A 12,001-nucleotide genomic window follows, 5' to 3' on the forward strand; every position below is an offset into this window, starting at 1 on the left:
ATCCACCCTACTTGGTATGTTGCTTTTGTATTTACTTAATACAAATGTGTTGTTAAAAAAAAATTAAGGTTCTTTATTATTGCAGATTGAGAGCTTAACAAAACTAAGAGCATAGAGGTATTGTACGAGGATCACGACAGACCTTAATCTTTTTGAGAATTTTTAGAAAGGACCGCAGATTGTATCACAAACGAAGGTATCACGTTAATCAATAGATTCGAACTTTCTCTCGTGGGATAGGAGTTGATCCTTAACCAATTATGCTCACCCTAATTGGTATGTTGCTTTTATATTTACTTAATATAAATGTGTTGTTAAAAAAAAAAGACTGAGATTCCTTGTTATTGCAGATTGAGAGCATAACAAAATTAAGAACATACAGGTATTGTACGAGGATCACGGGAGGCCCTAATCTCTTTGAGGATTTTTAGAAAGGACCGCAGATTGTATCATAAACGAGGGTATCGCGTTAATCAATAGATTCGAACTTTCTCTCGTGGAATAGGAGTTGATCCTTAACCAATTACGTCCACCCTAATTTGTATGTTGCTTTTATATTTACTTAATAGAAATGTGTTGTAAAAAAAAAAGACTGAGATTCCTTGTTATTGCAGACTGAGAGCTTATCAAAACCGAGAACCCAAAAGTATCGTATGAAGATCATGGCAGACCCTAACTTTTTTTAAGGATTTTTAGAAGGGATCACAAATTGTATCACGAACGAGGGTTTCGCGTTAATCAATAGATTTAAACTTTCTCTTGAGGGATAGGAGTTGATCCTTAACCCTCTGCGCCTACCCTAATCGGTATGTTGCTTTTGTATTTTGATTAATATAATTTTTTTTGTTAAAAAACAAAATGAGATTTCTTATTATTACATATTGAGAGCTTAACAAAACTGAAAACACATAAGTATGCATGAGGATCACAGCAGACCCTAATTTCTTTAAAAGTTTTTAGAATGAGTGTCTTAATCAATGGATTCAAACTTTCTCTTATGGAATAAGAATTGATTCTTAGCTGACTACGCCCGCCCTAATTTGATATGTTGCTTTTGTATTTACTTAATAAAATTATAAATGTGTTATTAAAAAAACTGAGATTCCTTGTTAATGCATATCGAGAGCTTAACAAAACTGAGAACTAGTACCACCAACTAGATTTTCACATTAATCAACCCATTCAAACTTCCTCTTATGGGATAGGAGCATATCCTTTACCAAATGTATCTATCCTAATTGGTATATTGCTTTTATATTTACCTAACATAAAGTTGTTGTTAAAAAGAAAACCAAACATTTTATTTTATGAATGAAGCATGCATTTTCCTATTTACTTTTTTCATTTGGGGTTTATATTTTCATTTTTCACCAACCCAAGATTAAAAACTTTGTGAAGATAAGTTTCGTTTTTTTATCAAGAGAAAAGATCATTATGCTCCAAAACCCAATCACTTATGTTGAAGTGTGTGGCCCCACATGCAGTCAGAGAGGAGTTTTATGCAGCTTTCATTCACTGATCACTGCCCATTTCTCGTGAAGCATACATGCCAAGGAATTTCCTTCCAAATCTCTCTCTCTCTAAATGAGACATAGGAAAACACCTGGTCCGTGAACACTGTACCAAAGCATTGTACTCTTCTCTCATTTCATCACTTGTGTTCACTGAACTGAAGAGTGAAGACGTTTTCCTCTGCATCGCTGCGGTCACTTTCTCTGTTGCATACGCAGTTTTTTCTTCTTCTGCTACAAAGTATGCCATGTTTCTTATGCTACCCATGCTTCATAATGCACACCCTTCTTTTTGTTTGTTTTATTTATCCTTCTTGTTTTGCTTCCCCTGAAAGTGAAAGGGTTTGGGTAGTTTGTTCTGTATTTTGTTTTTTATTTTATTTTTTTGTTAGTAGCAGTACTTTGTAGCACTTTTATTATTATTGTAGACATATCTCAAATGGGTTTTCTTCAAAATGTTGATATATGATTTGGGGTTACTGTATTTCAGGGCCATCCCTGGTGGAAGCTTCGAAAGTTTTTCCCTTGAAGCTCTGCATCTTCATTGAAGCAAGACATATAACAAGGGGAGACTCGGTTCCAGATTCTCTATTGCAAAATAACGAAAAGGGAAAGTTCATTGTGATGGAAAGTTGGGTTTTTTGAGTGAAAAGATCAAGAAATAAAAGTTTTTGATGGTGCGGTGAAGAGTTTGGTAGAGCTTTGGTCACAGTTTTGGGTTTTGGAGAAGAACACTGTTGAGTGTAGTGGAAGTACCAATACTTCATTTCATCAGAGAACAGTGTACACTGATGGATATTCTGTGCTTGTTGCATCTTCTTCTAGCTTTGTATCTATCAAAATCTGAGCTTGTTGGTGCTGAGTTCCAGGACGAAACTATATTGCATGCCATCAACCAAGAACTTAGAGTTCCTGGATGGGGTGATGCCAACAGCTCAGTTTACTGCAATTGGCAAGGAGTGAGCTGTGGTAATCATGCAATGGTTGAGAAGCTCGATCTCTCTCACCGGAATCTTCGAGGTAATGTAACTTTAATGTCTGAGCTCAAAGCTTTGAAGCGGCTTGACCTTTCAAATAATAACTTTGATGGATTGATTCCTCCTTCTTTTGGAAATTTATCTGATCTTGAAGTTCTAGATTTGTCTTCAAATAAGTTTGAAGGTTCAATTCCACCGCAGTTGGGTGGTCTCAGAAGCCTCAAATCATTAAACCTTTCCAATAACTTGCTTGTGGGAGAAATACCTATGGAACTTCATGGCTTAGAGAAATTGCAGGAGTTTCAAATTTCTGGTAATCATTTGAGTGGTTTTATACCTTCTTGGGTGGGCAATTTGACTAGTCTGAGAGTTTTTACTGCTTATGAGAATCGTTTAGATGGCAGGATTCCAGATAATCTAGGCTTGATTCCTGAGCTTCAAATACTTAACCTGCACTCTAACCAGCTTGAAGGCCCAATACCCGCTAGCATTTTTTCTCCAGGGAAGCTAGAAGTTCTGGTTCTCACCCAGAATAATTTTAGTGGTGATCTTCCTAAGGAAATTGGGAATTGCCAAGCCCTTTCCAATATTCGAATTGGAAACAACCACCTAGCAGGTACTATTCCTAAGACCATTGGAAATCTTAGTAGCCTAACCTACTTTGAAGCTGATAATAATAATCTTTATGGTGAGGTAGTGCCAGAATTTGCTCAGTGTTCTAATCTCACCCTCTTGAATTTAGCTTCAAATGGATTTACTGGAACAATTCCACAAGAATTTGGACAACTTATGAACATTCAGGAGTTAATTCTTTCTGGAAATAGCCTATTTGGTGATATTCCAAAATCAATTTTGAGTTGCAAAAGTCTTAACAAGCTTGATTTTAGCAATAACAGATTCAATGGGACAATACCAAATGAAATCTGCAATATCTCTCGGTTGCAGTACTTGTTATTGGATCAGAATTCCATAAGAGGAGAGATCCCTCATGAAATTGGAAATTGTGCAAAACTTCTTGAATTACAATTGGGCAATAATTATTTGACCGGAATTATCCCTCCTGAAATTGGTCACATTAGGAACTTACAGATAGATTTAAATTTGAGCTTCAATCATCTTTATGGACCACTGCCCCCTGAATTGGGAAGACTGGACAAACTTGTTTCTCTGGATGTTTCAAACAATCGGCTCTCAGGTAATATCCCAGCTGAGCTTAAGGGAATGTTGAGCTTGATAGAGGTGAACTTCTCAAATAATCTGTTTGGAGGCCCTGTACCAACATTCATTCCATTCCAGAAGAGTCCTAGTTCAAGTTTTTTGGGCAATAAAGGGCTTTGTGGAGAGCCATTGAACTCCTCGTGTGAAGATCTTTATGATGATCACAAAAGTTACCATCACAGGGTTTCTTACAGAATCATACTGGCTGTAGTTGGGTCTGTTTTGGCAGTTTTTATGTCAGTAACTATAATTGTCTTGCTGTTTATGATCAGAGAGAGGCAAGAAAAGGTAGCCAAAGATGCTGGGATTGTTGATGAGGGAACTGATGACAAACCAACTATAATAGCAGGGAGTGTTTTTGTTGATAATCTAAGACAAGCAGTAGACCTTGATGCTGTTGTTAAAGCAACTCTGAAAGATTCTAATAAGCTCAGCAGTGGAACTTTCAGCACAGTTTACAAGGCAATCATGCCTTCTGGGGTGGTCTTATCTGTTAGGAGACTGAAGTCCATAGACAAGACAATAATCCACCACCAGAACAAGATGATTAAAGAACTTGAAAGGCTGGGCAAAGTCTGTCATGATAATCTAGTGCGACCCATTGGTTATGTCATTTATGAAGATGTTGCTCTTCTCTTGCATCATTACTTTCCAAATGGAACATTGGCTCAGCTTCTTCATGAATCTACCAGGCAACCTGAATATCAGCCTGACTGGCCTGCTAGGTTATCCATTGCCATTGGAGTGGCAGAAGGTTTGACTTTCCTTCATCATGTGGCAATTATCCATCTTGACATTTCTTCTGGCAATGTTCTTTTGGATGCAAATTTTAAGCCATTGGTTGGCGAGATCGAGATTTCAAAACTTCTAGATCCAACCAGAGGCACTGCAAGTATTAGTGCTGTTGCTGGTTCCTTTGGTTACATACCACCAGGTATACTATTTTCTGACGTGCAGTTCTCCCATTTATTCTTACTACTGACTTTTATTATGTTTTGCATGCTTCATAATACATTTCTCCTGTAATGCAGAATATGCATATACAATGCAAGTCACAGCACCAGGAAATGTTTATAGCTATGGTGTTGTTCTGTTAGAAATCCTTACAACTCGACAACCAGTTGATGAGGATTTTGGTGAAGGTGTAGATTTGGTGAAGTGGGTTCATAGTGCTCCAGTAAGAGGGGAAACTCCAGAGCAGATACTGGATGCAAGGCTTAGCACAGTTTCCTTTGGTTGGAGGAAAGAAATGCTTGCTGCTCTAAAGGTCGCGTTGCTATGCACTGACAATACACCAGCCAAACGACCAAAAATGAAGAATGTAGTAGAAATGCTTCGAGAGATAAGGCAAAACTGTGGATAGCAAGCCCCTCGAGTTTTCTGTGAGGTGGTCAACACCATTGAAGATGCGATGTACGTGAAACACTCACGGATATAGAGGAACTGATGAGTTTCAACTTACATCTTTATATTGTAGTCTTGTATCAGGAATCATTTTACATGGTGAAGGTGGTGTGTCAAAGTAAATTCAAGGCCATTGGCATTGATAGATCTTCACTTTTTCTAGTTTGTCCAAAGGATTGGTTGTGAAATGACAGCTTATCTATTTGAGTTGGACTCTGAATTAAGTTGGGGGATGATACATGCAAGAAGAGATCTTGATACATGATAATATGATATATCAGTTCCTATTGCATATGAGCTAGCTAGTGCACTGTTTTCATATTGTATTTTACTCATTTGGGATATGCATCCATCTATCTATTAGTCTCTTCCCATTGAAATCGATAGTTCTTGTTTATTTTTGTTGAGATCGCAGACTGTACATCTGAACTGTGTCAATACATGCAGTACCTTCTACTGGATGTGTTTTACTGTTTAGAGAGACTCACATCTCAACCACTTTCGTTGCCCAAAATATTATGATAAATACATATATCCAACACATGTAACTTACTTGTCAATAACAACATTGTCTTTGTTTAACAAATAATCTAACCTTTATGACCATATTGTTTCAGCCTTTAGGAACTAACTAGATATGTAAAAATTAGGATGACAGAAGTCTAAAAACAAGGTAGGTTATTGGTTCCACTTTTAAAGGAAAAGGAAACAAATTATTGTTATATTATCTACACTTGGTCTATAAAGGAAATTAAAATAATGAAAGACAAACTTGTCTGGCTATGTTGTGCTTGGTAATTGAAATATACAATACTTACAGTTAATGGCACAACTCAAGTGGAAGGACAACTTTCTTCCTTTTTCTCATTAAAAAAAAAAACACATTTTCTTATATAACACTTAAAGCAGATATCAAATGAGACCGAAAGTTTTAGAGACATAGATAGCAGCATTGCCCTCATTTAACCAAAATGATCTTGAACTTCAACTCATGGGATATGACCAACATGTCAGCTTCTGTTGAGTTGTTGTATCATCTGTACTATTGAGGACAATCTAAAATCAGTGGCTGTTCAAAGGAAATGAGACCATGATTTCCAACATCAACAATTAACAATTTGTGGAAACAAGTTATGACAAGCATGTTAGGTGGCTTAACACTGTTATTCTTGGTGATGTACATAATCAAGGTATTTGATGGTTCCATATATATTTATACGTGCATCGGTGCATATATCTAAAATGAAAGAAACTGAGAGTTTATGAAATAAAATTAAAAATCCTTCTTTCTTCTTTAAGGGAAATATTGATTTATTTCTCGTTATTTAGTATTTGCTAATTGTAGAATCATACAAAGACTTTTCAGTCTTTTCTGTTTGATTTTCTCCTAGTACTATCAAACATAGAATCCTGGTTTTCAGCGCAAATTTGTCCTGCATTACAGTAGATTTTTTCGTTTCAAACCACATGCATATGATTAATAGGGATAGGATATTATTACTACCCTATCTTAACCGTTGATTTCCGTCAATCATCAATTATCATTTATTACAAATTAATAATTAATTAATAAATTTGATTTATGAAAATAATAACCGTTGATTGGTGAAAATCAACAGTTAAAATATGATAATAATATTGATAGTAACATTCTTTGGCAGTAACCATATCATATCCCCAATTAATATGCATATTGTGTAAGTCTTAGAATCAAATCTAAAACTAAATCAATCAAGTTTTATTACAAGAATTCAACCCAATAACATTTAACCTAAATGAGTTTAAACCATTAGGATGGATCCATAATTTAGAGCAGGAATGTTTTGGACATAGGGACTGTATTATGCAGGCCCATTAGCTAATTTTTTTTTTTTTTTTTTGCTTGGGGTCCATTTCTTTTTTTAATTATATTTTAATTAACAAATGTTTCAAATATTTATAATAATCAAATAATTTTTAGAAAAAAGTAAAAACTTATGAAACTATGATATTTAACTTTTTTTTTAAAAAAAAAACTTCTGAAAAATTATATTAATTTTAAAAAATACTATGCAAACGCATTCCAAATCTAAAATAACCCAAAACTTGTTTTCCTAAAATAAAAAGAAGAAGAAATAAAGGTATTCTTAGAAGGAAATAATGCATCTGATGATGCAGGATCATGATTAATTTGCAAAAGAAGAATAGTTTTCATAGCATTGAATTTACTTTAACATACATTCACACGTAATTTAATATTTCTGCACATTGGTTATTATTTTTTGTTTTCCAAACTTCTTTCGAATGATATTTTCTTTTTAAAATAAAAATAAAAATAAAAAATGTACACATTGTTATACAGGAGGCAACAAGTCATACATAATTATAACAAAAGGTAATGATTAAAGGGGTAGGGGAAGGGAACCTTAGAAAATTCCAAATGGGAAAGCTTGGATGAGAGAGACACAGAAAGAAACTGGGTTGATGCACGAGAGAGGTGAGACAAGAAATGATACAAGGCTCATGATGCATGTCTAATAAAACGCACAATAATAATCAATTTAGTTGAGTTGCTTATGTTACGCAATATGCATTAGAATACAACTATTACGTTTTCATTATTATTTTTAGTTGTGTCAAACTACAAAATAATAAAAATACAAAGCTAATTATAGTGTAACAAATCTTATTTTTCTTACATTCGCTTTGTTGTAAAGTTGAAATATTTAATGTTTAATTATTAGTGTTCTATTCAGTTATAGTTAGCACTAAGATATGTTTTTTCAATAATATTTTTGAAGCATGTAAAATTTTGCGAGTTTATAAGTCAAGTTTATGATTTGAGTTTACTAGGGCTCCTAGAGACATAAATCAAGTATGCTACTGGTTCTGGTTTTCAGTGATACCGAGGTAAAGACCAGGCATAAAACTAATCCCAAATATGTATGGACCAATTCAAGATTGCTTCAGTAACAGCTAATTTACCTACAAACACATTCCCAGGTAATACCAACAAAATAAACCCAACATCACACTCAATAATTTCACAGCAAGTAGAGCATATCATCCCAATTTGGATCCTCTTACTAAATGGCACCGTCTAAAAGTAAGCCGACAAGATAACAGAGACAACTGCAGTAGAGGAAGAATAACACCATAAACCACTCGTAATATTTTTAGCCCACAGATGTCTGTTAAACATATTTTTAGGCATTGATTCCCATCCATAGCAAGGTCAAAGACTAAACAAAGAGTTTGAATACATGAACATGTATCATTTAATCCAAGATTGCTTCAGTAACATTTTATTTAGACATAAAAACGTTCACATGGTAAAACATCCAACACCAGTTGAACTGCAAGAGTCTCACCTCAAACATGGTTATGATTTATGGAGGACATCCCATCACAAAGGTGACCCAATTAATTCAAAATCAATTAACAAAAAAATTCAAGACTCAGTGTGAGACTTCACAATGAAATTTTGGCGGCTTATGGGATTCATGACCACTGGTGGACCAGCAGTACGAGGCCATGACTGCAATTTTTTGTCAGTCTCTTCCCACCACTCCTTGTTTGAAACAGTGCCAGGGGTAGTACCTGAAGAAAGAAGTTAGCAGTTACATACTGCTGAAACAGCCAAAAATCAATTTGATTCCTACGGAAAGCGCAACTTACCTCCAAATATCTTCTTGTCTGAAATAATATGATCACAGACCCATGCAACTCCAAATGATCCAATCACAGCAGATATGATATACTTGCCTGACATGATTGAAGAGTAAACTGGACACAAATAACAAGTAAATAACTCAGTCAAAATTCAAAAAATAAAGGAAAAACTAACTCAGAGAGACGTCCCAATAAAAAAAGGATATGACAGAAAAAAATTGCAAAGTCAACAATCAGCGTCCAATTTTTACTAAACTGCATAGGCACTAAAAATATGGAAGCATAACAGCCGGGGTAGCAGGGCAACTAGATTCCTAAACCCTACTTACTCATGAACATAACAATGGAAATCCATGGACGATAAAACTCCATGAAGACAAAATGCTAAATATCCTAACAACCGGAGCCTGGAGGCACCAGGATATTAAATTCCTACACACTCATGAACAAATATAAATAGATCCAAAACGTTAGCTTCAGGAGATATTGCATAGATTAACACAATTGACTACCAAAAAACGGGAACTGCAAGAAGACGAAGCAGCTGAGATACTTCAATAGAAAATTGTAACATAAAACCCCTATATTGCATTTAGGGACAGTTCAAGACCTGTCCAGAAACCAGATCATTAATATGCCCACAGGACTGTGAATTATGTATACAGTACAGTCCAACCCATACGGAGATTAATTACAAGTTTTTGTTGGCATAACCTAAAGAGCATCACTAATAAAATCAAGACATTTACACAATAAAATCCATTACAAGAATCCAGAAGCGTAGATTCATTGGAACCACAGAGTATAGAAAAAATAGAGAACATAAGGCACTGTCGCATAAGATAGAAGATTAGATAAATTTAAAGGCAAATTTTGGAACGCAATATTGGTCAGAACTAAGAACCTAGATTGAACTGAGAATCAAGGAAGGAAATCAAAGTTTCACAAAATCTAATGCACAAATTGACTTACCTAAGTACCAGTATTATTAATTAAACACAATTCCACGACACCCATAGCTACACAATTAATTGGTTGAGTCATTTGAAAAAACAAAAAACAAAAAACAAAAAATGAAAAGAAAAATATCATGGACAGATCAAATTGGAGCGTAATCGATTTTCACAGAATCGACCCAATCGAGCGGATTGAGAAGCGTGAGTTACATAAAAAAGAAGCTGAACGGAAAATGAACAAACATAATCAGATATTTGGGAGAAAAGCTTGGGAGAGAGGAAATCGAGAAGAGGATTAGGGTTAGGGTTCGTACCTGAGGCTTGAGATCTATTGAACTAGTCGCGGATAGTGCGAGATGGAAGAAGAAACAAGAGAGAGCAAGAAACGTTTTTACTTTCTATAGATATATGGGCTAACTCGTTTGGTTTTAATCCACCTTGCCCACTTGGTCCAGTTAAAAAGTTAAATTTCATTTTATAATCCCATGTTTGTTAAATGTGTTTTATTATATGATAAAGTTATTTAAAAAAAAAAAAATGAAGTCAAATAAATTGAATGTTAGGGTGTGTTTGGTAGATGGCATCTTCAAATATTACTAGACATTTGGAAGTGGGTAATTGGTTTGTTCATGTTTGATAGAGGATATTTAAAAATTTGCCAAGTTAACCCATTTGCCTAGCAATTAAACTTAGTATGCAAAATTGGAACAAAAACATGGTGCTCAAATTCTACTTGGAGAGTGGTATTTGAGTGATAGCTAGGTAAGTGAAAAAGATGAATATGAGAGATGTAAAAACTATCCTTTGATGACTTCAACATTAGTTCTCGTTAGGGTTTTTTTGTAAAGGGTTATTTTGTAATTTCAGTCAGGTTTTTCATCAATATTTTCTCTTCAACTAAATATAGATTCAAAAATTTCACTCAATTTTTTCAGTAGTATTTTGTCCAACTAAACAACTTTTTTTTAGCTTTCCTATCTAACTCATTTTTCCTATAAATCTCTAGTAATCACATTTCTCTGATAAAAAATAATTTCACCTGTACCAAACGTCACCTTAATGTCATAAACTATAGTCCCCAGGCACCCTTTTTTTGAATGGCAACCATCTAACATTATTTTGTTAGCAATTTGTGAAATGAATTTATAGAATTTGTCTTGCTTCTTTAACATAAATGTCTATGAATTATGCCTCTCCCTGTTTTTATAGAGAGAGTTTATTAGTTGATTAATTCGGTCCAACCAGGGAATATCACAAGGACGACATGCTGGTACATACAAAGGCTTACCCTGACCTTTGCCACTTATCTTGGAAGACACAAAAATAATTTTGAGTTCAATTGAGAAAACTCTGCACAAGTGCTGGATAAATTGTTCAGTGATTTTTTATTAAACTTCTAGGAACTTAAAATAGATAAAACGGAAAAATAACTCCTAAGAAAATGACTCCAACTACTATCCACTACCAACTGTAATGAGATCGTTTTTCGTTCTTATCTATTGATCTGATAAATAGGTAGTGCCAATTAACAGAAGAAATTAAATAACAATAATCCTAAAATATAGCACAGCACAACTAAATAGCAGCTCCTAATATTAAGCAACATCAGGAACACATGCAGCACACGAATTCGAGACCACGGTTAAATTGAAATAAATAAATTCGTGTCAATCGATTCACATATTTTGTAATAAATAAGGAAGATTTTTATATCTAGCTTCGCTATTAAAATTCGATAAATGTTCTTTATCTATTTTAATTACTAAAATCTTCCAAACTCTTAACAATTTGCAATGTGTTTATTTTAGACAGCCATGAACGAAAACGGAAAAAAAAAAATACACAATTTTGCATGCATAATTTGTGCTTTCCGATACACGGTTTAAGAAAGAATTGATGTTCAAAAAAAAAAAAAAAAAAAAAGAATTTTTTTTTTCTTTTCTTTTCTACTCAACTCCTATTGGCATTGAGTATTGACTGCAATCTTAACCAAACATAGCGTTAATATTTTTATTTTTCGTAATTTCAATCTATTAATTTTCAATAATGCCAACTAGAGTTACCAAACACATCTTTGCAATTATTTTACGTAAACTTTTGAGAATTCCCAATACCATAAAAGATAAATCTACCAGTGAAAGTTAGAGGAAATTCAAGTTCAATATCAAAAACTCATATGTATTGAATCAAAAATCCCTTTTGTGAATATTATACTATTATTTTCTTAAAAATACACTGCAGTTTCTGTATATGTATGTACATGGAATTCAGTAACACTATAGGA

At 34.2% G+C, this 12,001-nt stretch overlaps 2 protein-coding genes across 2 annotated transcripts; one reads left to right on the top strand and one right to left on the bottom strand.

Moving 5' to 3' along the window:
• Positions 1 to 2,302: 2,302 nt before the first annotated feature.
• On the top strand, positions 2,303 to 5,262 carry LOC133286890 (leucine-rich repeat receptor-like tyrosine-protein kinase PXC3). The gene is made up of 2 exons (XM_061484391.1): positions 2,303 to 4,640; positions 4,738 to 5,262. Exons 1-2 carry the CDS (start codon positions 2,303 to 2,305, stop codon positions 5,067 to 5,069), a joined length of 2,670 nt encoding a protein of 889 aa, XP_061340375.1. The 3' UTR covers positions 5,070 to 5,262.
• Positions 5,263 to 8,306: 3,044 nt separating this feature from the next.
• Positions 8,307 to 10,165, bottom strand: LOC133286891 (uncharacterized). Its single transcript, XM_061484393.1, has 3 exons — positions 10,032 to 10,165; positions 8,768 to 8,875; positions 8,307 to 8,689 (listed from the first exon to the last, which is right to left on the bottom strand). Exons 2-3 carry the CDS (start codon positions 8,859 to 8,861, stop codon positions 8,541 to 8,543), a joined length of 243 nt encoding a protein of 80 aa, XP_061340377.1. The 5' UTR covers positions 8,862 to 8,875; positions 10,032 to 10,165; the 3' UTR covers positions 8,307 to 8,540.
• Between the last annotated feature and the right edge of the window lie 1,836 nt (positions 10,166 to 12,001).

Source organism: Gastrolobium bilobum, unplaced genomic scaffold (assembly GCF_033153095.1).
Source record: "Gastrolobium bilobum isolate Gb01-03AN ecotype WA unplaced genomic scaffold, APGP_CSIRO_Gbil_v1 utg3261, whole genome shotgun sequence".
Classification (NCBI taxonomy): Eukaryota; Viridiplantae; Streptophyta; class Magnoliopsida; order Fabales; family Fabaceae; genus Gastrolobium; species Gastrolobium bilobum.

Bases quoted from the DNA above. Each gene is read 5' to 3' on its own strand.
- LOC133286890 (XM_061484391.1), top strand. From the start codon at position 2,303: ATGGATATTCTGTGCTTGTTGCATCTTCTTCTAGCTTTGTATCTATCA. The intron at 4,641-4,737 runs GTATACTATTTT...CCTGTAATGCAG, and splicing joins CTTTGGTTACATACCACCAG to AATATGCATATACAATGCAA.
- LOC133286891 (XM_061484393.1), bottom strand. From the start codon at position 8,861: ATGTCAGGCAAGTATATCATATCTGCTGTGATTGGATCATTTGGAGTT. The intron at 8,690-8,767 runs GTAAGTTGCGCT...TTCTTTCTTCAG, and splicing joins AGACAAGAAGATATTTGGAG to GTACTACCCCTGGCACTGTT.